Genomic DNA, 24,911 nt, shown 5'->3' on the forward strand with positions numbered 1-24,911 from the left:
CACGCACACACACACACACACACACACACACACACGCATTATAAATAAAAGAGCCTGTGATCTATATAATCTAGTTCAAAGGTTTCTGTCAGAATGTGTGAAGTTTGGATTAAAACGCACTCTTACGCACACATTTTTATTTGCTCAGTCTTGTGTCATAACACTTTCCATTACGTCATGCTTTAGAAATACTAGTTCCTGGAAGAAAAACACACTTAACAAAAGAAATACACAATGCAAATACACACACATTTAGTGAGTGACAAAGAAACTGCCATGGCAGCACGCTAGCAACTGTATATCTAAGTGACCACATAGCAACGCACTAACAACCATCTAAAATACTCTAGTGACTGTATAGCAGCGTCTTAAAAACCACCCAGAACAAATTAGCAACTACTAATCAAGAGAAACCCATAACAAGTTCGTGCATATGGAAGCCTGTTTCTGCCACTGAATAAAAAACAAAAAAGGTAATTGCAACGTTTTATCTCACAATTCTCTTTTTTTCCTCGCAATTGCCAGAAATTGCGAGATACAAACTCGCAATTGCGAGAAAGATAGTGAGAATTGTGAGATGTAAACTCACAATTTCAAGTTAAAAAGTCAGAATTATGGGGTGTAAAGTCAGAATTGTGAGATTTCCTTTTTTTTTATTTTAAAAATATGCTAAAAACATTTAGAATAGCAATGTGGTAACAATCACCCAGAACACATTTTCTAAACATATAGTTGCTAGTTTTTGTTTGTACATATGTTGTTGATTTTCTTTTGTCTATGTTCTTTCTCAGCGAGATTTTCTCAGCTGCTGCTTCAACAGTCGAACAGCTCCGAGATCCTTCCCATGATGCAACAGAGGAGATATCCCACGTAAGTCTGCTACGTTGTGGGAACAGTGTTAATGAAGGTCATGATCCCTCAGTTTACTAGGAGGTGAAATGTCATTACCCTCTGACCGCATCATTTCCTGGGAAGACAACCGTTTTCCAGCGTTGTGTGGGCGGGGTGTCAGGTGACAGGCTTTAAAAAGCCTTGCCATCCAATCAGAACGAATGACATCATTTCCTTACATAAAAGTGTTTTTACAGTGGATCAGTGTGTGTACAGTGGGGGAAATGACTGCACATCCTCATCCTGTGTGTGTGTTTGTGTGTTTCTTTTCTGTTGCCGTGTGCAACTGACTTATCTGTGTGTGTTTGTTTCTTTGTTAATGTGACTGTCTTGTTTTATCAATGGAAAACCTTCAGTGGCTGTAGCACGAATAGTATTTTCTGATTGGTGGGGTGGTTGTCAGATCTGTTTGTAATAGCATACTACCTGTACTAATGTTTCAGAATGTATACTGTGCATAATATGCTAAATCTCTCCATGTAATACCCAAATGACCTACTACATTCGTCAAAATGTGCAGTATGCAGCTACAGCACAGTGCACAGAATACTGTATCCAACAATGCAATGCAAAAAAAACTTTTTTGATCGTTATTTGATTGGACCATTAAGAGATTTTACATGAATTTGGATTTAGAATGCAAAATAACCAAATAACCATATATCATTTCACATACTTTAAAAAAAAAAGTATATACCCAGCTAACAAGGAACGTTCTCAGAACGTTCTGGCAAGGTTCTCTAGTTCTTCCAGTAACATTAACATTTTTTAAAAGTTATTTGATCTTTAATAATGCTCTCAAAACATCATTTACATTGTTCATGGAATGTTTTTTCTGAAACATTTTAGTTTCGTCTAACATTCTAATGTTCGTCTAACATTCTTTTTTTAATGTTGCTACTAGTTTCAGAATGTACCGAGAAAATTCAAAAGTAACGTTCTCATAATGTTTGCAAAAGGATCAAATGGAATGTCTTGGACATTTTGAATGTTCCAAAAACAACATTTTCATAGCTTAACGTTTTCATATTGGCCCCTAAGAATGTTTGCAAAAGGTTCTTAGGGGCCATTCACACAGAACTCATCTTCGCATCTAAAAATGAGAGAAGGAATAAAAAAAAAATGCAGTGCAGAATGCCGCCTCCGCCATGTTGCCGTCAAATAAAACAGTTGCCATGCCAACTTGCTACTGTAAACAAAAGCTCACGACGCTTGCCCCGCCTCCGGGGTCTTCTGATTGGTCTATTGTTTTGGAACTGACATTTATAAGTGGCGCTGCGTGTAAAAGTTAAAATTCTTTTAACTTGACACGGTGTCTTAAAAACGTGGCGCGGCTTCTTAAAACATATAATGTTAGTTGGAGTACTGTGCAGTAGGCAGAAATTAGTATGCTAGTATTACATTAGCTATGTTTGGAATGGAATTCTAGAGTATTGCATATTGCAGTAACGTACTATGCACAGTTTGCATACTGTTGAAATAGCATGAGTAGTATGGAAGTGCGTTTTTCTGCCCACAAGCAACATCTCTAATCTCATTGGTTGTTCTGCTTTCTTGTCCCACCCCAGAGTGCACGTGGATGGTCCGTTTGGCAGCCCGTCAGAGGAGGTGTTTAATTATGAGGTCAGCCTGTGTGTGGCGGGAGGGATCGGAGTCACGCCATTCGCTTGTGTTCTACAGGCGCTCTTGTGAGTGAGACAACCTGTCAGTCACCTTAACTGTAACATTAGATCATTCTTAAACACTTTGGCTGTGTACTAAATGGAACACTAGTGTACTGCAAACTGCACAGTACACACTGTATACTGCATACTGCATTCCTCTAGTTCAACTGGTGGCTATGGTTAATAGATCATCCCAGGACCTATGGGTACTGAAAAGACTATGCACTTTATACATACTATGTACTAAAAACAGTAAAAGTAAGATATTACGAATATATTCATGTAAATCTCTCCAATGTTTTTAACATATGCGTACTGTATTCAAACAGTGTAAATCCTCAGTACAGTGTCTAAAGGTGTTGTTGTGTGTGTTGCAGTGATGACTGGCGTCAGTATAAGTTGAGGAGGCTGTATTTTGTTTGGGTCTGCAGGGACCTTCAGTCTTTCTATTGGTTTGCTGATCTATTGTGTGGCCTTCATGAGAGGGTAAAACACACACACACACACACACAGAGCTGGGTAGTAACTGATTACTAAGTTGATCATTTAGAGGCCTTTAATGTATCAATTATGATACAGTAGACTTTATAGTGTTAAAAATGCATGACCGTCTTAGAAAAACACTATATTCAAAATATAGACACTTTATGCAGTATGCATGAAAGTTTCAAAAGGCTATACCGCCACCTACTGGCTCTGATGTTATGCATATGTTAATGTCTAATGTGAAAAATCTAACAGTTATTGTCCTCTCTCTGTAGCTGTGGCGGGACAATCGTCCAGATTATTTTAATGTTCAGCTCTACCTCAGTAACACTCAGGGATTACAGGTGTGCACTTTATTCTCATTTTATTACTACTTATTTAATATTAATTTATAACTTGAGTTTTGTAGATGCAAGCTTTGCTCTTTTGTTTTCAGAAAATGTAGACATCTAGTTCATTATTTTACATGAAAATATGCATATATCAGTTGTCATACTGAAGTAATTTCTTTCATTGTGTGTTTTGAAGAGCATCAGTGAGGAACGCTACCGTTTCTTGAGCTCCAGGCTTCGGATTGGTCGACCAAAATGGAAACTCCTTTTCCAGGAAATAGGGAGAGCCAATCAGCTGTGAGTATGATGAATTTATCCATTACTGGCTGAAATAATGTAGTTATGCAGGCCACTTTAATGATTGCAGTAATCAAAAATGATGATGTGTGTGTTTGTCCTGCAGTAAAAGAGTGGGGGTTTTCTGCTGTGGACCCAAAGGGATCTCTAAAGCGTTACACACTCTGTGCAATTCAAACCCACACACAGGAACTGCATTTGAGTACAACAAAGAGTCCTTCAGCTGAGGGACGCAAACAAACCCATCGTTTAATGCCAAATAAAAAGCCATTAGAGTCTGTTTCTGTCACTGAGGAATGAAGATAAGAGAGGACAAATGTAGATGAAGATGTCTGGAATTCATGCACAGCATCCTTATCTAAAAATGAATCCTCAGACGAAGGGACGGAAAGCCGGTAAACAGTGTAATGAGATGGAAAACTTGCACAGTTGCATTCAGGGAATATTTGTGATTCTGCATGTAGAGTTTGTCTACATGAACCCTTGATAGACCCTTACAGGAACAGCTCACCCAAAAATTTTAATTTGCTGAAAATGTCTTCACCCTCAGGCCATCCAAGATGTAGATGCTCAGCAATGGATCCTCTGCAGTGAATGGGTGCCGTCAGAATGACAATAATCACAATAATCCACAAGTAATCCACAGCACTCCAGTCCATCAATTAACATCTGGAGAAGCCAAAAGCTGTGTGTTTGTAAAAAAAAAAAACATTAAGACGTTTTTAACTTAAAACTGTTTCTTATGGCCAAAATACAAGTCCAATACAATACAAGTTTGTTGGAAGCAACTGTTTGAAGTTAAAACGTCTCAATGCTGGATTTGTTTCAGCTTTTGTCTTCTCCAGATGTTAACTGATGGACTGGAGAGGTGTGGATTATTGTGATGTTTTTATCTGCTGTTTGGACTCTCATTCTGACGGCACCCATTCACTGCAGAGCATCCATTGCTGAACAAGTCATGCAATGCTACATTTCTCCAAATCTGATGAAGAAACAAACTCATCCTAATCTTGGATGGCCTGAGGGCGAGGATATTTTCAGCAAATTTTCATTTTTGGGTGAATTATTCCTATATAAACTGGGTTAAAAACCACTAGATCACCCAAAAAAATGAAAATTCTGACATCATTTACTCACCCTCATGTCATTTCACATGTTGTCTTGGCTATTAATAGCATGTTTTGGTTTATTTTATACCTTTACAAACACAAATGTACATGCAAACCATATTTAAAGTATATGTTTTTGTTTCTTTTTAAATATTTATTTCTTTTGTGTTATGTAGAGCATGTTGCATTATTGTTCATATTTTATTAGGACAGAATATGCTCATGTCAGTGTCCTAAATGAACCGCACTGTTATTGTATCACCACTGCTAAAGATTTCATTTAATCACTGATTTATCATATCAATCTTTTTAATATTACTTTGTATGCGTATTATATATAAACACACAATACGTAAGTGCCACAGTGATGATACAAGCACCATAAATATCACTGGTTGACTAGAGACCTTAGTTGTGTTCAGAAAACTAGCTTACTGTACTGTGTACTATTTATTCATTATCATGCCAAACAGAATGCATTATGCAACAATAAGCATGTCAAACAATAGTATGCAACAGTAATGTCATATGACCTCACTATGTTACTTTATTAATTGTCTTGGAAATGAAAATTGTTATTTTGCATTTGAAATTAAGTAAATTTTAAAAGCAAAAAACCTAACTTCAGTCAGATTGCATGAGGAGATGTTAAGATTTGGGGTTTATTCATCGCACCGGAAATTGAAAGTCCAGTCAGGTGCATTGCATTATGTGATTCAGCATTTTAATCAGTATATTTTTATTGTATACTGCACTTTTTGACTAATGTGTAGTATGTACACTAGCAGTCAAAAGTTTGGGGGTCAGTAAGACTTTTAAAAATGTTTTTGAAAGACGTTTCTTCTGCTCACCAAAGCTGCATTTGTTTGATTAAAAATATAGTAAAATCAGTAATATTGTGAAATATTTTTACAATTTCAAATAACTGCTTTTTATTTTAATGTATTATAAAATATTATTTATTCCTGTGATCAAAGCTGTATTTTCAGCATCATTACTCCAGTCTTCAGTGTCACATGATCTTCAGAAATCATTCTAATATGCTGATTAGCTAATAATTCAATCTTTAACATGTAAAATTGAAATAAATAATCTTAAAATAAAATAATCAAAATAAACCATTAAAAAATATGATACATGACAAAATAATTGTATATAATTTTATTATTAATGCAGGGTTTTCCAAACTAGGATTCACAAATCCCTGCTGATTTGTGAGTTTATGAAAAGCTGATAATAAATGAAATCATACAAATGTTAAATTAAAATAAACAAATAAATAATCTTAAATATTTATTTATTTATTATTATTATTATTATTATTAATGCAGGGCTTCCCAAACTAGGATTTGCTAATCTCTGCAAATTTGTAAACTGATGAAAAGGCAATAATTAATTAAAAATGTATTAATTAATTACTGAAAAAAAGACTAAATATAAAAAAAAATACCAAAAAAAAAGACTGCATGTCATTTGACCATTAACAGGTATCAGAGAACCATGCAAAATATGTAGTTAAATTACTGAAATAGTAAATAAAAATCTTAGGGGCACTTCAAGTAAACATTTTAGGTCAAATGTGTTCAGCTGAAAAGTTTCAGAATCCCTGTGTAAATGCATATAATATTGCATGATTTGATGGTGTCAATCATGACTATTGCACATTTGTACGGATGAATTATGCAGTTATTATGCAATTAAACCACATGTTTAGTGGTTTGCATGTTTGTTCAAATGATTGTTACGAGTTTGTACATGCATTTCACCTGTCGATAAAGGCATGATGTAGAAGGAAAATGGGGTCGTTGGCGGATCCCTGCACTGAAGACATGGATCCGTTCATGTAGACGTGTAAGGAGTTGTGCATCAAGCTCTGACCCGTTACTGCCAACCCCGTCTCAGGACTCGCAAAACCTGAGAAAACGGTGAGACACGTTCAGTGTTTAGAACCTGATGTGTTAAGGAAGTGTAAAATTAAAGCAATAAGCCCCAAGAAGCCGTGGTTTACAGTGAATTTATAACTGCTAAGGGGAGTTGTTAGATACGATGCGAAGCGGAGTGCCTAAAACCCCTTAGCTGTTATAAATTCACTGTAAACCACGGCTTCACGGTGCTTATTGCTTTTAGAAAACGGTTATTCCATATATGTAGAGCATATAAAGTGTAATGATATTAATAAAAACAGTATTCTTCCACCAAACAATGTAGTTCCTCAGAAACAGTTGTGGTTGCCAAGCAACACACAAAGTAAACAAAGGTGTATGTTTGTAACAGCTTAGAACGTGGCTCAGCCAATCAGAATCAAGGACCGGAACTATCTGTTTTATAATCTCTTTTTCTCCCTCTAAATGCGCTGTTGCTTTACCTTCCAGAGCGTTCCTGAAGCTCATGTTGGCGCGTCTGTCCATCAGGCCCGTCTCGTACTCTGTTAGGCTCAGCACTGACTCCACGTCTGCGGAGGTGGGCAGCCGCGGGACACGCTTTGGGTCATGGTTACCTGGATTACGCAGTAACGGTCCCTCTGGAGACCCGTCACACAAAACCTCACGCTGGTTGTAGTCTTCGGGTTGTGAACAGATCACCTGCACAGGTATACGGACACTTATTAAAACACCAACAGACAGTGCAACATAAAACAAAACAGATCCAGCCAATAAGGGTTCAGTATGTGAAGCAACCTGTCAAGAACACTTTTGGGTCATATTTCACCCTAAAATTGGAGGAAATAACCTAATAACCATACATTTCTGTTCAAAAGTTTGGGGTCAATACGATTTTTTTGGAATAAATTAATACTTTTATTCAGCAAGGACGCATTAAATTGATCAAAAGTGACATCAAAGACAATTTCACAAAAGATTTTGATTTCAAATAAATGCTGTTCTTTTGAACTTTCTGTTCATCAAAGAAACCTAAAAAATAAAATGTATCGTAGTTTCTACAAAAATATGAAGCAGCACAACTGTTTTCAACATTGATAATAACCATAAATGTTTCTTGAGCAGCAAATCAGCATATTAGAATGATTTCTGAAGATCATGTGACACTGAAGACTGGAGTAATAAATAAAATTAGATGATAATAATAAAATAAAATAATAAAATTAGATAATAAAATTAGATAATTAGATAGCAATAAATTATTTATAATAAATAAAATTACATTTTAAAATATATTCACATAGAAAATTGTTATTTTATGTAATAATATTGCACAATATTACAGTTTTTATTGTATTTTTGATCAAGTAAATGCAGCCTTGGTGAGCATAAAACAAAATTAACAAATCTTACCAACCCCAAACTTTTGAATGTTAGTGTATTTATTTTATTTAATTATTTAAATGTTTTAAATATTACACAATTAAAATAAGTATTATAATGAAATCATTACTTAGTAAATAAAAACATGAAACCTATTTTTTTTTTCATTGTGAAATTATGACAATTTAGATCAGACCACCACATACTCTTTTGCTGTTACAAAAATGGAAAAAAATCACTCTTATTCTAAAAGCATGGAGTTATGAAGGTGTTTTGAAAGCCCGTGCATTTTTTTCATGGATTAAGCCTATCTATCTCTAATGACTAATTCAGCTCATTTCTCGTATGTTAATTGGATGTCATTTCACCTCCCTGCTGCTCTTAAGAGATGAAAGAACGCCTACGCCAGCAGCAGATGATGAGGAGAGAGAGAGAGAGAGAGAGAGATGGAGCAAAAGAAAATGACAAATCAAAACTCAATTTTAGCCTTTCTGAAGAAAGGTGTCACTGCTATTCAGTTTCTAAGGTGTTCTTTACTTACTGGATAAAGTCAAAAGTCTCTGTCTGTAGATATGACTTCAATCCTTCCTTTTAAAGTCTATCAGATGTTTTCAAATTTTAATACTAAAGGATAAGAGTTTCACATGTTTCTGTGCTTATGTATATCTCATACCACAGCAGCTTTGCCTTTTTTACAGAGCAGGGTTATTATAGTTAACTGAAACTAAAACTGTACAAATTTTAAATATAACTGAACTAACTGCAATAAAATAAACATTTGATTTCAGCTAGTTGCCAATGACACATTTCTAATATTCAGTTAGTTTAACTTGATGTACTAAAATAATTAAAAATAAAAATAAAACTTAAAAAAAGTAAAGTAAAAATTATAAGTAAAATATATATAAAAGTAAAACTAATTTGAAGTTTTAATAAAAACTATTTTAAATTGTAAAAAATATTTTGCAATATTACTGTTTTTAAATAAATGTTAATTGAAATAAAATAAAATATAAAAAACTTAAACTTATTTTATTTCAGCTAGTTGCCAATGAAACATTTTATAATTTTCATTTAGTTTGTCTTTATGTACTAAAATAACTAAAAAATAAAACAGAAATAAAAATGATTACTATAGATTATATATATAATACTACATATTTAAAAAAAAAAAGATAAAATTACTAAAAAGGTAACAAAAATTTAAATGAAAAAAAAAAAACTGCTTCAAAATAGTAATAAATACTATACTAGAAACTACTAAAGCAACACTGAGCCAAAGTCTGTCTGTGTTGTTGCTCGGTGAAGCCGCTTTGGTTAATTCCCCTGCGGCTCTTGTAGAGGGTCAGTGCTGAAGTTAATAGGGGTTTTAGGGGCCAGACACACTCGTGACTCACTGCAGCCCAACTTCACTGCATGTCTCGAGGTCACGTCACACAATCACGCCTTTATAAACACATCGTCCTCAGACGCCGAGCTAGATAGATCACCATGATAGATGGATCAATTAAACTGACATTTGACAACTTATAGGACCAAATCTCAGTCACGTGGCTAAAACAAATATGACTAATGAGTCACATGGCCACAATGGGAATTTACATGTAGCTTATACCTCCATGTGTTTAGTTCCCATAGACCTGCACTGAAAAATGTGAAGACTAAGAAAAAACTGTTTATACAGAATTTAGCTTAAATACATAAATAAATGAAAGAAAGTTGTTTGATATCCTATATGCAAAAGTCTTTTAAATGTATTTTCTTTTTATTTAAGCTACTTAAAAAAACAACAACTGACATGTACACCTATTACAATGCTTAATTAATTAACTTATTTATGTATTTCCTCTCCAATACTGTCCATAATTTCTTCCACACAGCAATTATATTTCCTATAATACAATTTTAGTTTAATTTGAATTACTAGAAGGATAAGTTGAACAAAAACATACTTTATTCTTGAAAAATCATGTAAAATGAAAATATAAATCTGAATGCCTTTACTTAACTGAAAATAGTTTATTAATTAATATTGACTCTTTTTTTTTTTTTGAAGTAACAATGTGTGAATGATTCTTTCAGGTTTATTGCCATTTTATCTCTCTTGTAATAGTGTTTCGGCATTTTAATTTTTAATAAAACTAATTAACTAACTGAAATAATATGAAAAAAACTAAATCTTATTTTATTTCAGCTAGTTGCAAAGGAAACATTTCTAATTTCCGTTTAGTTAAGTAAAATTGCTCAAATTAAATAAACTAAAAATTACTTTTTTTGTCTTTTTTCCCACTTAAATTCTGAAGTGACATTAAAAAATATTATTATTATTATTTATTATTATTAATAATAATAATAACTATTATTATTATTATTAAAAAATAATATTACAGGCTATTATCTTGCCCAAGAGCTACTACAAAAATATGATGATATTGGGATTTTAGTTTGGTTTTGTGTGTCTGCAAGACAAAACGAGTATTTAATTGGACTTTTGACTTCAAGTTGTAAAATAGCATTTCCTGAAATGCAATTTTAAATGCAAAGAACATTAATGTAAAAGGAATTTCTAATGTTTTCATATTTACCTTCCAGGAGGAGAACACCGAGGACGGGCTGATCAGGTTGGGGTTGAGAGGACTGCGTGCCCCCATCAGCTCATCCGTGCACACCTGACAGTCCTGCGCATCACGCCAGTCCCAGTATGGGATGGTGAAGTTAAAGTCACCGGTCAGCTTCCGGATCTCATGCTCCCAGAACAGCAGGTAAACGCGATGCCAGGGCAGAAACGCGGCCGATTCGTGTGCAAAGTCAATGTCGGCCCACACATTCCCGGGACCCCCGAGCAGCGCATCTCGGGACACGTAATAGTGCATCCAGATGAACAGATCGTACACGCTGATGTTGGCAAACATGGGCGTCGAGCCGTTGTTCATCTGTGAGTACACACCCGTCACAATCATATAATCGGGGCTGATTGTAGTTTTGGCGAGATTGAGGTACGAGATGAACCTCTGCCTTTCAGAGACGGATAATTGGAAGATGTTTTTGCGCACAGATTCCCGTCGTTCCCCACAATTGGCGCCGAAGTAACCGAACTTGCACTCGCCACAGTTGAACCCCATGTAGTTGCCGGCGCACTGGCAGCTTTGGTTGTAAAATACCAGAGGCCATTGCTCGCGGTTGTCCAGGCCTGAATGCGGGTACTGCGGCCCGTTGGGAAGGTCGGCGACCGTGACGTCCTGGCAGAAGCCTCGACCCGAAAGGGAGCCGCACACCGAACCGTCGCCCGGCCAAACTGGACAGCAGCGCTTGCTCTGCAGGACGTCCGGCGAGGTGCACGGCCGAGGAAACTGCTGGAGAGACGGACTCAAGAACTGAATGAAGAACAGAAGCAGAGAGAGAGACATGACGAGAGTGAGACGCATTCGACATGGAAGAGTTAGGAAAACGTCAGCTCGCTTTCTCTTTACACTGCTTTGCGTCCCTCCTTTTCCACACACACACACACACACACATACCCTCGTATCACATGCTAGGGATGAAATCGGTGACCCCCGCTTGTGTTTGGTCTCGGGACTCTGAGGAATGCTTGTGCTCGAGTCGAGCGTGAGATCATTTCATTTACAGTTTGGGAAGGAACTCCTTTCATCTGAAAACAGGCATTTTAACCCAATAACCAGCAAAGTCAACACAGTTAATAATGGTTTACAGATTGTTTTGCAACCTGCTGGTGTATCATAGAGACGAGAATTGTGGTCAGCTTGTTTTATGCATTAAATGCATGCAAGTTTGAATGCATATTTGATTTCTCTTCTCGTGTATTGCATATGCGCTACTGTTCAAAAGTTTGGGGTCAGAATGATTTTCTGAACGTTTCTGAAAGAAGTCTCTCATGCTCAACAAGGCTACATTTATTTGATCAAAAATACAGTAAAAACTGTAAAATTGTGAAATATTATTACAATTTCAAATAAATATTTTCTATTTGAATATCTTTTAAAATGTAATTTATTTCTGTGATCAAAGCTGAATTTTCAGCATCATTACTCCAGTCTTCAGTGTCACATGATCTTCAGAAATCATTCTAATATGCTGATTTGCTGCTCAAGAAACATTTCTGATTATTATCAATGTTGAAAATAGTTGTGCTGTTTCAAGCTTTTGTGGAAACGGTGATAGATTTTATTTTTCAGGATAAACAGAAAGTTCAAAAGAACAGCATTATTTGAAAATAAAAATCTTTTTGTAACATTATAAATGTCTTTACTGTCACTTTTGATCAATTTAATGCATCCTTGATGAATAAAAGTATTAATTTCTTTGAAACAGAAACAGACCCCAAACTTTTGAACAGTAATGTATTAGTGACAACAACAATGAAAAGTTGGCAATTTTTTATTATTCTAATTTTTTCTGTTCTATAGTCCTGCAAATTTGTCAAATCACATCCATATTTAGTCCTTTATGCTAAAGCACATGTATTTGATGATAATGATGTACCATGTTTTTGGATTTTATTAGACACTTTTATGAGCAACTTACACAATGAATTAAATTTACTTTCATAATGCACTTCTGAAAATTTTCCAAAAGTGTTTTTTATAGAGAATAATAATCTCTAAGAGTTTAATAATGGTTTATTTGCATTGAACCTCAAACTACTCCAAGAATACCATGGTACATGTCCAAAATTTGGGGTTATCATGGTATATTTTCTAAACAAGCATGGTACTTTTGATGCTCTTATTGTTAATGAAGTGTACTCTATATGTGTGTCATATGTTTTATCATGTGCCGTTTGGTGAAGCTGAACGTATAATGCTCTTAGCTTTCTCGAATCATAAGCTCGTCACATGTTACTGTAGTGAGCACGAGGTCCAGATAATCCAGACCTTTTATCTTTTGTGATCAGCAATGGCATGAACGTCACAGGATATTCGGGACAATACGGTATTTCTAATTATGGCAGGATTGGCATTTCATATCCCACGACCATCTGTGGGAGTTCCTGTGTTTGACCTCTGTATGGTGATTTAGTCTGTATGGATGAGACCAGTTCAGTTGGTTAAATGCAACACGGGTGGGTTAAATTCTACATGGTGGAAATCACAGGTTATGAAAGGCTTTAACTAAAGGTGCCAGTTGTCAGTTTTTAATGTTTATGCAGTGCAGTGTTTTTTTTTTTTTTTTAAGAAATGAATACTTTTATTCAGGTAGGATGCATTAAATTGATCAAAAGAGACAATAAAGACATTTATAAAGCAAAAGATTTATTTGTCAAATAAATGCTGTTATTTTGAACTTTTGATTCATCAAATAATAATGAAAAATAAAATATATCACTTTCCACGAAAATATGAAGCAGCACAACTGTTTTCAACATTGATAATAATTAGAAATGTTTCTCGAGCAGCAAATCAGCATATTAGAATGATTTCTGAAGATCATGTGACACTGAAGACTGGAGTAATGATGCTGAAAATACAGCTTTGATCACAGGAATAAATTACATTTTACAATATATTCAGATAGAAAACATATATTTCAAAATATACAGAATTACACAATTACAGTTTTTACTGTGTTTTTGCAGCTCTGGTGAGCATGAGACTTTCAAAAACATTAAAAATATTACCAACCCCAAACTTTTGAACAGTAGAGTGCTTTCTCATTTAACTACTTTTATTAATATTAATATTTCAATAATACTAATGATATTAAATATTAATAATAAACTAAATAGTATCTCAATGATACTAAAATACCACTGACTGGGAATATTTGAGATTTTATTAGAAGTTGAAACCGTTAATAGCAAATGCCTAAAAAGCTACACTGAAACGTTTGAACAGTAGTGTATTTTCCTATTGAAGTTTTATTTCTGTATAGACCTTAATTAGCTGGTTAAATTAACACCGTTTTGAACAAGATGTTAGAAAACTGCATTTTATGCCATTGGAGGATTGACTCATAACCGTACAGCTGCTGCCCTGAAAGCCGGAAAACAAATAATAAAAACTAAATCTGAGTGATTCGACAGAACTGCATGTGGCTGCAAATGGAGAAACGGTTCCTCTCATGTCCCTATAACCATCACTTATTGGTAGCAGCTTTTCAGATGCAGGAATCTTTCTATATCATCTGTGTTTCTATGGCAACAGAGATTATGTCGATGTCATTTTGAGACGCCATTGAGTAATTGATTTACTGTCATTTTTATGGGTTTTGTCATATTTGTAGAAAGATAATCTCTCTCGGCACACGCCGCCCACTCACAACATCACCGCTGGCCTTCAGTTCACAAGCACACTGAGGTTCAGTCTGTTCCTACTTCTGCAATCTGATATATTTGTGAATATAAGTGAAACCGGACAGACAATAGTAACAGATGCAGGCAATTGATTTCATCCATCAGGAATTGGTTGAACTGTGATAATCTGCTGTTTCAATAACAGAATGGAGTTGGAGGGGAGGGATTACAGAATAAGAGGGATTTGTGACGTCATCTGAAAACATTTTTGCTCTCTTTTGTGATTTGCCTTGTGAAGTTCACCTAGCACAGTTGTGTGTGTGTGTGTGTGTATTCATTTTAATTTTAGTTTTAGTAATTTTGTAATGTGCTTTTGTAATTTAGTTGTTTAAATATTTATATTTAGCTTTGATTTATTTTTATTTTACTTCAAATTTTAGTAGTTTTAGTGCTAATTTAGACTTTTTTAATACTAATTTTGTATACATTTTTGCTTAAATTTAGGTTTTTCATTTAATATTTGTTTATATATTTTATATATTTAAATAACAAAAATTTTGTTTTTTTTTAAATGTTTTAATAGTGTTACTTTTAGTTAACAATAACAATACTGATTATAATGTTTGTTTTAGTAAACTTATATAAATTATTTTGTCATTTTTATTAGGTTTTGCTTTTTTAAAAATATTTTGATTTAGCATTTTTATTTCAGTTTTAGTAATTTTAGTAACTTATTTTTAACTTATTTTTAACTGCCAAGGCAACAATTCAAATTTTTTTTCAAAAATCATTTTTAATAGTGATAGTTTTATTAACAATAACAATACAAATTTTTTATATTTTATATAATATATAAATGTAATATTTTATAATGAATGAATGATGCATTTATATAGCGCTTTATTGTGTATTGTTGTACACCCAAAGCGCTTTACAATCATGAGGGGGTCTCAAACTTTTATCATTTTTATTAGTTTTTGCTTTTTGTAATAATTCTATTTAACTTTAATTTATCTTCATTTCAGTTTAGTTTTGCTTTTCAATATTGTTAATCTTAGTTAACCTTTAACAATACTGATTATGATATATTTGTGATATATAAATATGTAATGAAATTATAAAATTGTCATGTTTTGTCAGTGTACCATCTCATAACGTCCCAATATTCAGATTAGTAGTCAAACAACATGTTTTTCATGGTTGAAAAACCATGTTTTAGTAATTTTAGTTTATTATTTAGCGTATGTTTCCTTTAAGTTTTTCATCTAATGTTTATTTATCATTTTGTTTCAGCTTTATTTCAATGAACAAAAAACACAATTAATAATGTTAGTTTTAGTTAACAATAACAATACTGATTATAATGTATATGTGTGATATATAAATATATAATGAAGTGATAACAATACTTGTCATGCTCTGTCAGTGTACCATCAGTATTCAAATGAATAGTTAACAAACATTTTTCATTGGTTCATTCCTAAATTGTTACTTTTGGCTCCTCCTTGTCCTGAATAAAGCCACTGTCGCCATGGTTACTTCAGAACGCTACTATATTTAGTGGCAAGTTTGAGTTTGAGAATTTGCCATTGAAAAGTAAAAAGAATATTTGCTTTTAAAGAAATAATATGTACTTTTTAGTGGGTGTCAAGCCTTAATTATGGGTTTCAGACCCTCCTTAAAGCCTCTGTGATTCACAGCCAGTGTGCGCTGTGAGAACAGCCTTTAATGTGACTCCATGAAGCTGCACAGCAGACTGTGAGTCACTCTCACACCAGTTTGAGCGGCTCTTCCCACGCACACGTCCAGCTTCTGAGTGTGTGTGTTTAAGAGTAATTCAGGAAGCTGGCATGTCCTTTATGAATGATTTCTGTTTAAATTACAAGTGTGTGTGTGTGTGTGTGGGTTTGGTCTCTTTTGAACTTTGAATGTTGTACTGTTTTGGAGTTTGCTTGACTTAATGTGTGTGTGTTTGTGTGTATTCTTGCATGTGCATGAGGACTCAATTACACACTTGAGCCTCTGATTACTCGTTATTACGCCTTCAAGAGCGGTTGGGAGGGGTTGCCATAGTAACCTGACCCCAGAAGCCATTGAACAATTACTCTTGTACTTTCTAAGACGCGTTTAGGAAGCTTTCCAGCATCTGAGTGTAATTTATTACAAGCCTACACTCTGCGGTCTCAATCATGCTAATTCTGTAATTAACAAGCATAATGCTATTAGCAGCATTCCAGCGCTGGTTGCTGCGTCTCAGCATTTGGATGAACAACCAGCGGTCAAGTGAACAGGGATTAGATGGGTCACATGATTTCAGCGGGAGGTGGTTTAGCACTATTGATTGTAATGATACTGGCCTGTTGTAAAATATTGTATGTGTACAATTCTAAAATATCCTGTTTTGAGTAAATAATGTGTAAAATAACAAGGTTAAAAATATATTTGTCTTTGCTACAAAAACTCCATTGAACAGCTCCACCATTATTGTTTTTGAAAAAAAAAAAAAAAGATTATTTAACATGTTCTGACCTTTTATGATAACTTGCTCCAATAGCGGGGTATGTTGTCACATTGGGAACATGCCATTAAAGAAATAGGGAATGCTTTATCAGTGAAACAGTCATCTGGTCTGAATCAGGAGAGAAATATGCACAGATCAAGCAGCTATTACAAACAAAACAGTCCAAAATAGTCTAAACAAATATGTTGGTGGTTTTTGATGTGAGAGGACAGCAGGGAATGGACTTTTTCCACTGGAGGAAGCGTTATTATATGGATTATGGACTCGTATTTTTGCCAGAAGCAATGTCTTAAAGTTAAAACGCCTTGATGGATTTGTTTCTTACAAACACACAGCTTTTGGCTTCTCAAGACATTAACTGATGGACTGGAGTGGTGTGTGGATTACTTGTGGATTATTGTGATGTTTTTATCAGCTGTTTGGACTCTCATTCTGACGGCACCCATTCACTGCAGAGCATCCATTGCTGAGACACTGATGCAGTGCTACATTTCTCCAAATCTGATGAAGAAACAAACTCATCAACATCTTGGATGACCTGAGGGTGAGGACATTTTCAGCGAATTGTCATTTTTGTGTGAACTATTCCTTTAAATAGCATATTATATCCTGTTTAATGGCCTTTTTGGTGAAATTTAACAGTAATTATACAACATAAAATTCATGAAATTATAGCATATCAAACCATTGTTTTGGCCTACAGACAATGCAATTAATAATTGACCTTTCTGCTAAAATCATTGGTAAACCTTTGTATTCCGGAGTGGTTTTATTGTGTTCATTTGTTTACCTAAGAGCTATATTGGGATTTTTGACAGATAGATAGATAGATAGATAGATAGATAGAGAGATAGATAGATAGAGAGATTGATAGATAGATAGATAGATAGATAGATAGATAGATAGATAGATAGAGAGAGAGATAGATAGAGAGATAGATAGATAGAGAGATAGATAGATAGATAGATAGATAGAGAGAGAGATAGATAGAGAGATAGATAGATAGAGAGATAGATAGATAGATAGAGAGATAGATAGATAGATATTTTCAGTAAAACTTTTGACCTTGTTACCGGGCCACTGTCCTTCTGACAGCTCCGCAATACACATGCAAAATATTTATGAAAACAATCAAATATATGAAGAAATATGTGTTATATCAGCCCTCACAGAATCATATAGCTTGCAGTATGTGTTTGCTTTTGTTGGGTAAGATTTGAAAGCTGGTTGGGTTTAGCGTGGGCTTAATGTTCAGCATATTGTTTATTCTTTTTAGATGTTCGCATATGGATATGGAAGCAGATTTTCCACTGTAATCCATCTTGTGGTAAACGCCACCTCAGTCAGACATTTAAGAGAAATACTTGGCGAAATTGTGAGATTAAGAAGATTACCTGGTTTGAATTTTGTGTCCTGTTGAAAAGACCAGTAGTTGGTCACGATGCTAGACCAGCTCTGACGCGCCAAAACCAGTCTAAACTAACTCATGCTTTTCTCAGTAATGTAAAGGGGCGAAAACGAGAGGGTATAGCCTAAATTACGACATTGAGTGAGTATGAGAAATTTAGAGAGATTTATGGCTATCCGTATTGTGTGGTAAACATCACAGGAAGCTGCTGGAGTGGTTTTGCCCTTTTAATGGTTGTTAATCCCGCGCGCAGTTGGCGGGCACATTAATCCCGCGCGAAACCCAAAGCCACTTTGGCTAAAAAGCCCCATCCGGTAAAGCAGCCACCGCTTTATCAACTCGTGCAACACATATGATGACGCACGGTTGGGCTACGAGAGGTGTTACACACGAGATTTCGATCGGCTAACCGCGCCGTTTTGTGTTTTAAACAGTCGCGTGAAAATGAGCCGGGGCGGGGCGCGCGACTGAGACTCCACGGTTGCCATGGTAAAAAGTGGATTAATAGAAGTGAAGCGCTCTTCCAGATCGAGTAGAAGCTTTAGCAACATCATGCTGGCTTGAAATAGACTCCAGAAAATAAAGTTTGCTGGTGAGTAACTTAAAATTTTGCTGTGATCACTATATAGCATATATGTTCTCACATTAAGAAATTGCTTTCAGAAATAACTAAAATACAATTAATATTAAAATAAATAAATTGAATTTTTCCTTTTTGTTTACTAAATATTTATTTAAAGTTTCTTAAATTATTATTATTTTTTTAAATACATTTTTAAATTAATAATATAATATCTTCTGTATTTCAACTGTTACATTACTGGAATCCCATTGGTCTTCTTTCACTCTCTTTTCTTAGCTCATGAGAAAATCTAATTTTCATTTTAAACGGCTAGTTTACAGTAAAATTTAAATTCTATTATGATTTACTCACCTTTATGTCGTTCCAAACGTGTAAAGAATAACAGTGCACTGAACGGTAAAACTATTTACGCTACAAACAAGTGTGTTTATGGTTATGATAATAAATTCAAATAATATAACAACAAATAGCAAAGTGTAAAATCAAGCAGCATAGCGTACTTTTTTATTTTTATTTTTTTATCTTTTTGAATAGGTAAAATAACCGGAAGCCAATGAAACAAATGGCCGCGTCCGCTCTTAAATTAGAAATAAGGTTGATAAAAGAAGATGTTTTGAGAATCTTTGGTTGACCCCCAACGTTCTTTAAAAATATCTTGTTTTATGTTCCACAGAAGAAAGAAGGTGATACAGGTTTGGAACGCGCGACCTTGATTAAATAACGACAGAGTGTTTATTTTTGGGTGAACTAGCCTATGCTTTAATTTCGCAGCAAGTTCAGTCATTTTCATTCACGTTACCTCCTTATACATTCACACGGGTGTTAATTTAGCCTGTATCTGATCTTAAATCCACTGAATTAAATAAACAAAGTCCCTTAGACTTTGAAAAGAGGCAATTTATATTTCAGTCCCGAATAGTTAAGTGCCACAAGGTGGTGGTCTTCTGCTGGTTTGTGTCTGTTTGAGGTGGGGTACCGCAGGGATAGGTTTGGGGCCCCTCACATTTTAAAAACATATGCGATCTTGCTCCTTGATGAGGTTCCGAAACAAAAATAAATAATTTAAAATATTGTCATTCATAAGCAGGCACCCCGTTACCTGCGTTAGAGCCTCATCCATTCATTCACAACAGCAGAAAAGCATGTTTCGCAAACGGCCCCATGGTCGTTTGTCTCACGTTTAACCATTCAGTGATAAAATAATCACTGTAAATAATCAGCACTAGACGTGAGGAGGAGAAGCGCAGGCTTGCAGGTGCCGCGGCCGGTTGGATGCAGCCAGTCTCGGGGTTCACGGGTGGGAGGGGTTGAGTCGCGGACTGGGATGTGTGTGCCTGATCACGCTTCGGCAGTGTTAGTGCGTGCCAAGAAGACGAGACGACACTACAGCTGTGGCTCTCCGGTGCCCCGCCGTTTACCGGGCTACCGACCCCATATCTCCGACGATACACCTGTGGGAAGTAGGCTACGCGCCATACGTGACCTTAGTGGATTGCGTCGCGGGGCAGGTAAGAAGGACCGTCACCAGAACATCACCACAGACAACCTGCGCACGGACCACACGCTCTGCGCGCGAGTTTGGATCTGTGGAAACAATGATGTTCTGGAATGAGGAACGCGCGCTCTCTTTCTGTGTTTGGCTCTCTGCAGATTATCGACCGACTGCGAGCATATCGATTGCATGGGTACCAGTATGACTTACTGGGAATGTATCATGTGCAATTTCATAAGAATTGCATGTATGACTTAGTAAGGATGTTATATTTGCAATGTTAAATATGCAGTGTCTTAACAAGACCGAGGAGATACAGGAGGTTGTTTATGAGATGCATTTGAGCACATGGAGTTCTTTGGCCACTGCAGTGTGATGCGTTTCAGCACCGCGGACAGCGCAAAGCTCCCGTTCTCTCGGTGATCAACGGCAAGGTCGTTCACTCTCATCCGTCCCGTTCGATCTTTGAGTGGAGCTCTCTGCCCTATCAGCCTGACATTTGCATTCATTTGAATGAAGTGTGCATTAAATGCCAGCATGATTTCAATGCGAATGCCTGATATTGGCGAGGTTTTTGTGGGATTGCAGTTGGTTTCCCCTCCTATTGTTTCTTTTATGCCGGAGGCAGAAGGATGGTTCAGTGTGATGCATTAGTTATTTTCCCTTCCATTCAGCTCTTGCCATAATATTTTATTCGAAAGCGAGGCAGCTTTTTCATCGTCTCTCTAATGGACCCCACATTTTAACAAGGACCCAGGATCCAATCTGCGGTTTGGCAGATGAAACCGGCCCTTGAATGCAGCTGAATGAGGGAATTCATTTATGCTGGTCTTTATTTATACAGATGCTATTGCTGTGAGACTAAAATGAGTTGCTTGTGAAAACCACGCAGTGCAAGTCCATTCATTCTGTAAATGCTCTCCTGTTTTTATTCTGAAAAATTGTCACCTCATTTTTGGTCTGCACTTGGAATGAATGGGTCTGACAGCCAAAATAAGTTTTTTTTTAATTAATGTCGAGGGCATGAAAGCTTTCTCAGCTATGTAGAAATGCTGGCTTTTTCGTTGCACTTTAAAAAACATCATGGCACACTGAAACCTCTACATCAGAGATTTTTACCTTCATTATATTCCAGAATGGTTTTATAGTGTTCATTTTAGGGCTGTCAAATCGATTAATTGCAACTAATCGCATCCAAAATAAAAGTTTGTGTTTACATAATATATGTGTGTATATTTATGTATAAATACACACATACATGTATATATTTAAGAAATATTTACATATTTATATTTATTTGTGATTTATATTATATATAAATATAAATATGTATTGCATATACTTCTTAAATATACGTATGTATGTGTGTGTGTTTATATTTACATATACACAGTACACACACATATATTATGTAAAAACAACCTTTTATTTTGGATGCGATTTATCACGATTAATCGATTTGATAGCCCTAGTTCATTTGTTTACAGAGGTATACTGGAATTTTAGTTTGGAAATGGAACTTTACATGTATTCTGAAAGTTCCATTATTTCAACTCATTGAAGTAATTTAACTAATTTCAACTTCATTTTAAAGTTTATACGAGACTAAACTTAATTTAAGCAATTTTCACTGTTATCAATTTTCAAATATTTGATGATTCTACAGGAAAGCTGTTTAAAACGTAAAAGTGTGATAGAAATTGGTGTAAGATTTACTTTTACCCAGAAATTGCTAGTAAATTACAAAGATGATTTGTAAATAAAGTTGTAAATTGAATTGTAAATAAAACAAAAATGATTAAAGTATGATTTACAAGAAAATGTTCAGTCTTTCTACTACAAAATTACTTTTATTTTTTAATTATTTGTGATATTTACTAGCAATTTCGGAGTAAAAGTAAATCCTACACTAATTTTATCACACTTTTATGTTTTAAAAACAGCTTTCCTGTAGAATGTCATTAAACAATAGTGTAGAAACAATTTTCACTCAGAAATTGCTAGTAAATTTTACAAATAATAAAAAAATTAAATTAATTTATTTTCTAATTTAAAAAACTGCAAATATATTGAATTAAGTGTGAAATTTTGAAGCAGAAAGACTGGAATAGTATTTTCTTGTAAAATGTGCTATAATAATCTTAATCTGATTTACAACTTTGAAAAATCATTTTTCATTGTACATTTCCCATGTCTGTTTGTGTGTATATAATAACATTGCTGTGTCCATCTCCTCTCATTCAAGGTTATGAGGCCCCTCATCCCATCCCGTACCCAGCTCCAGGTTGCCACGGCAACGACCCAGCATCCTTCTCAGGGTCGTCATAGAAGCTTTCGGACAAATGACAGCACAGTTCAAAGCCGCATGATTCCAGAATCCCCTTTTTGTGCAGTCAGAAATAGCAAGTTCAGAGAAGGAGCGAAGCAACTGGACTGAACTTCTTCACTGTGTTCGCGTCTTTGGCCCGAACAGGAACAACGACACGCCCTCTAATTTACTCTGATATGATCAGCCTGTATCTGTTCACAGTGTTGCTATGGCGACTGGCGTCCCTGGCGACGGTGGCCCAGTCCAACGAGCGGCGCGTCGTGGCCCACATTCCCGGTGACATCATCATCGGCGCCCTCTTTTCCGTCCACCACCAGCCGCCGGCCGACAAAGTGCACGAGCGCAAATGCGGGGCAGTTCGAGAGCAGTACGGCATCCAGCGCGTGGAGGCCATGATGCACACGCTGGACCGAATCAACGCCGACCCCAAAATCCTCTCCAATGTCACGCTGGGCTGCGAGATCCGAGACTCCTGCTGGCATTCCTCCGTCGCTCTGGAGCAAAGCATCGAGTTCATACGGGACTCGCTGGTCGCCGCCGACGAAAGTGAGGAGGCTGGGGGCGGGACCAGGTGCGCGGATCCGGGAGCCACGCCCATGAAGGGCAAGAAGCCAATCGTAGGGCTGATCGGTCCGGGTTCGAGTTCCGTGGCCATTCAAGTGCAGAATTTACTGCAGCTGTTTAATATCCCGCAGATCGCATACTCCGCCACCAGTATGGACCTCAGCGACAAATCACTCTTCAAATACTTCATGAGGGTCGTGCCGTCGGACGCCCAGCAGGCCAGAGCCATGGTGGACATAGTGAAGAGATACAACTGGACCTACGTATCTGCAATCCACACTGAGGGTGAGTGATTCATTTACATTGTCAACATCCAGATGTGAGTCAGTAAGTGGATTCAGACTGAAGTTTGTCAGTCATTTTGACCAATTCATTACAAGAATCACATCATAAGAGTCTTTTGTTTGTGAATTGGATTCAGTGACTAATTCATTAGACTAATTCAACATGTCAGTCTTTTTGTCAATTCATTGCAATGATTAGATCATAAGAGTCATTCTTTTTTTACCAATTCATTACAGGAATCTGATCAAAAGAGTCATTTGTTTGTGAATTGCATTCAGCAATTCATTGGACTGTTTTAACTTGTCTTTTTGAATGATTCATTGCAAAAATCAGTCTTTGGTTTGTGAATTGGATTCAGTGACTAATTCATTAGACTGTTTCAATTTGTGAGACTTTTTGACCAATTTATTACAGGATTCAAATCACAAGAGTCATTTGTTTGACTGATTCAACAATTCATTACAGAAAACAGATCATAAAATTCATTCAATTGTGAATTGGATTCAGCAAGTAATTCATTAGCTGATTCAAACTTGATATTTATGATTCTTTTTGACCAATTTGTTATAGGAATTGGATCATAAGAGTCATTACTTTGTAAATTGTATTAAGCAAGTAATTAATTATACTGAATCAACTTGTGATTCTTTTTAACCAATTGATTACAGGAATCAGATCATAAGAGTAATGTTTTTGTGAAGTGGATTCAGCAAGAAATTTATTAGACTGATTCAACTTTTGAGTTTTTTGTGATCCGATTCTTATGAACTTTTTTAAAGAGTCATTTGTTTATGAATTGGACTGTTCGTTTTCCATGTATGCTGAAAAGGCATGTAATGGTGGTCTATTGTTTGTGTATTTTATCACAGTAGTGATGTTAACATTCCATTTAAACTGCAAACTCATAGCTAAAATATGACTTGTTTTGCCATGCTACTTTATATGCTGCATCAGTGCAGTGCCGCCCACACACACACACACACACACGACAGCGATGAGGCGTGATGTGCATGGTGTCTGTTACAGAAGTGTCACATGTGTTCTGTCATTGTGGACTCTTTTAGTGTCAGATGGGAATTGTGCGTTAAGATGTTTGTGAAGTGTGTGTGTGTGTGTGTGTGTGTGTGGACATCTGTAAAGAGCAAAAGCAAAAGAAAAACATCAGAGTGTGACTAAAAGTTTAGTCACATGACATTTACAGCTCAGGTGATTGGCTTGAGAGCAAATATTGCACCAGTCGAGCAACTACCATTGAGATGAATGGGATAGTTTTCTGATTTTAGACGATTGTCATCATGTATTTCATTTCAAATGGTTTTTGTTTCAATGAGTGTTAGGTTTTTGTTTACTTTGCATTTTTTATATTTTATAACTTTGTAAAGCAATATTTTCCATCTTAGTTTTAGTTGTAGTCATAGCTCTGCTCTTCAGATGCTC

The 24,911-nt window shown here is 35.7% G+C and overlaps 3 protein-coding genes across 3 annotated transcripts in view; 2 read left to right on the forward strand and 1 right to left on the reverse strand.

The window, feature by feature from the left end:
• The window catches only part of LOC107731822 (NADPH oxidase 4-like), a 15,424-nt gene extending 11,208 nt beyond the window's left edge, over positions 1 to 4,216 (forward strand). The window contains exons 11-16 of the mRNA XM_016543005.1: positions 792 to 870; positions 2,460 to 2,579; positions 2,933 to 3,041; positions 3,317 to 3,385; positions 3,570 to 3,670; positions 3,777 to 4,216. Of these exons, the coding sequence (XP_016398491.1) occupies positions 792 to 870; positions 2,460 to 2,579; positions 2,933 to 3,041; positions 3,317 to 3,385; positions 3,570 to 3,670; positions 3,777 to 3,897 (599 nt within the window). The 3' untranslated portion in view covers positions 3,898 to 4,216. The remainder of the gene's footprint in view (positions 1 to 791; positions 871 to 2,459; positions 2,580 to 2,932; positions 3,042 to 3,316; positions 3,386 to 3,569; positions 3,671 to 3,776) is intronic.
• A 2,325-nt stretch (positions 4,217 to 6,541) lies between these two features.
• LOC107731812 (tyrosinase-like) lies at positions 6,542 to 11,517 on the reverse strand. Its single transcript, XM_016542992.1, has 3 exons — positions 10,628 to 11,517; positions 7,145 to 7,361; positions 6,542 to 6,693 (listed from the first exon to the last, which is right to left on the reverse strand). The coding sequence occupies exons 1-3, from the start codon at positions 11,465 to 11,467 to the stop codon at positions 6,542 to 6,544; spliced, it is 1,209 nt and encodes a 402-aa protein (XP_016398478.1). The 5' UTR covers positions 11,468 to 11,517.
• An 8,658-nt stretch (positions 11,518 to 20,175) lies between these two features.
• Positions 20,176 to 24,911, forward strand: part of LOC107731813 (metabotropic glutamate receptor 5-like) — a 47,397-nt gene continuing 42,661 nt past the window's right edge. Inside the window, exons 1-2 of the mRNA XM_016542993.1 lie at positions 20,176 to 20,312; positions 22,542 to 23,474. Coding sequence (XP_016398479.1) covers positions 22,802 to 23,474 — 673 coding nt within the window. The 5' untranslated portion in view covers positions 20,176 to 20,312; positions 22,542 to 22,801. The remainder of the gene's footprint in view (positions 20,313 to 22,541; positions 23,475 to 24,911) is intronic.

Source organism: Sinocyclocheilus rhinocerous, unplaced genomic scaffold (genome assembly GCF_001515625.1).
Source record: "Sinocyclocheilus rhinocerous isolate Xijiao unplaced genomic scaffold, SAMN03320098_v1.1 scaffold219, whole genome shotgun sequence".
In the NCBI taxonomy this organism is placed as follows: domain Eukaryota; kingdom Metazoa; phylum Chordata; class Actinopteri; order Cypriniformes; family Cyprinidae; genus Sinocyclocheilus; species Sinocyclocheilus rhinocerous.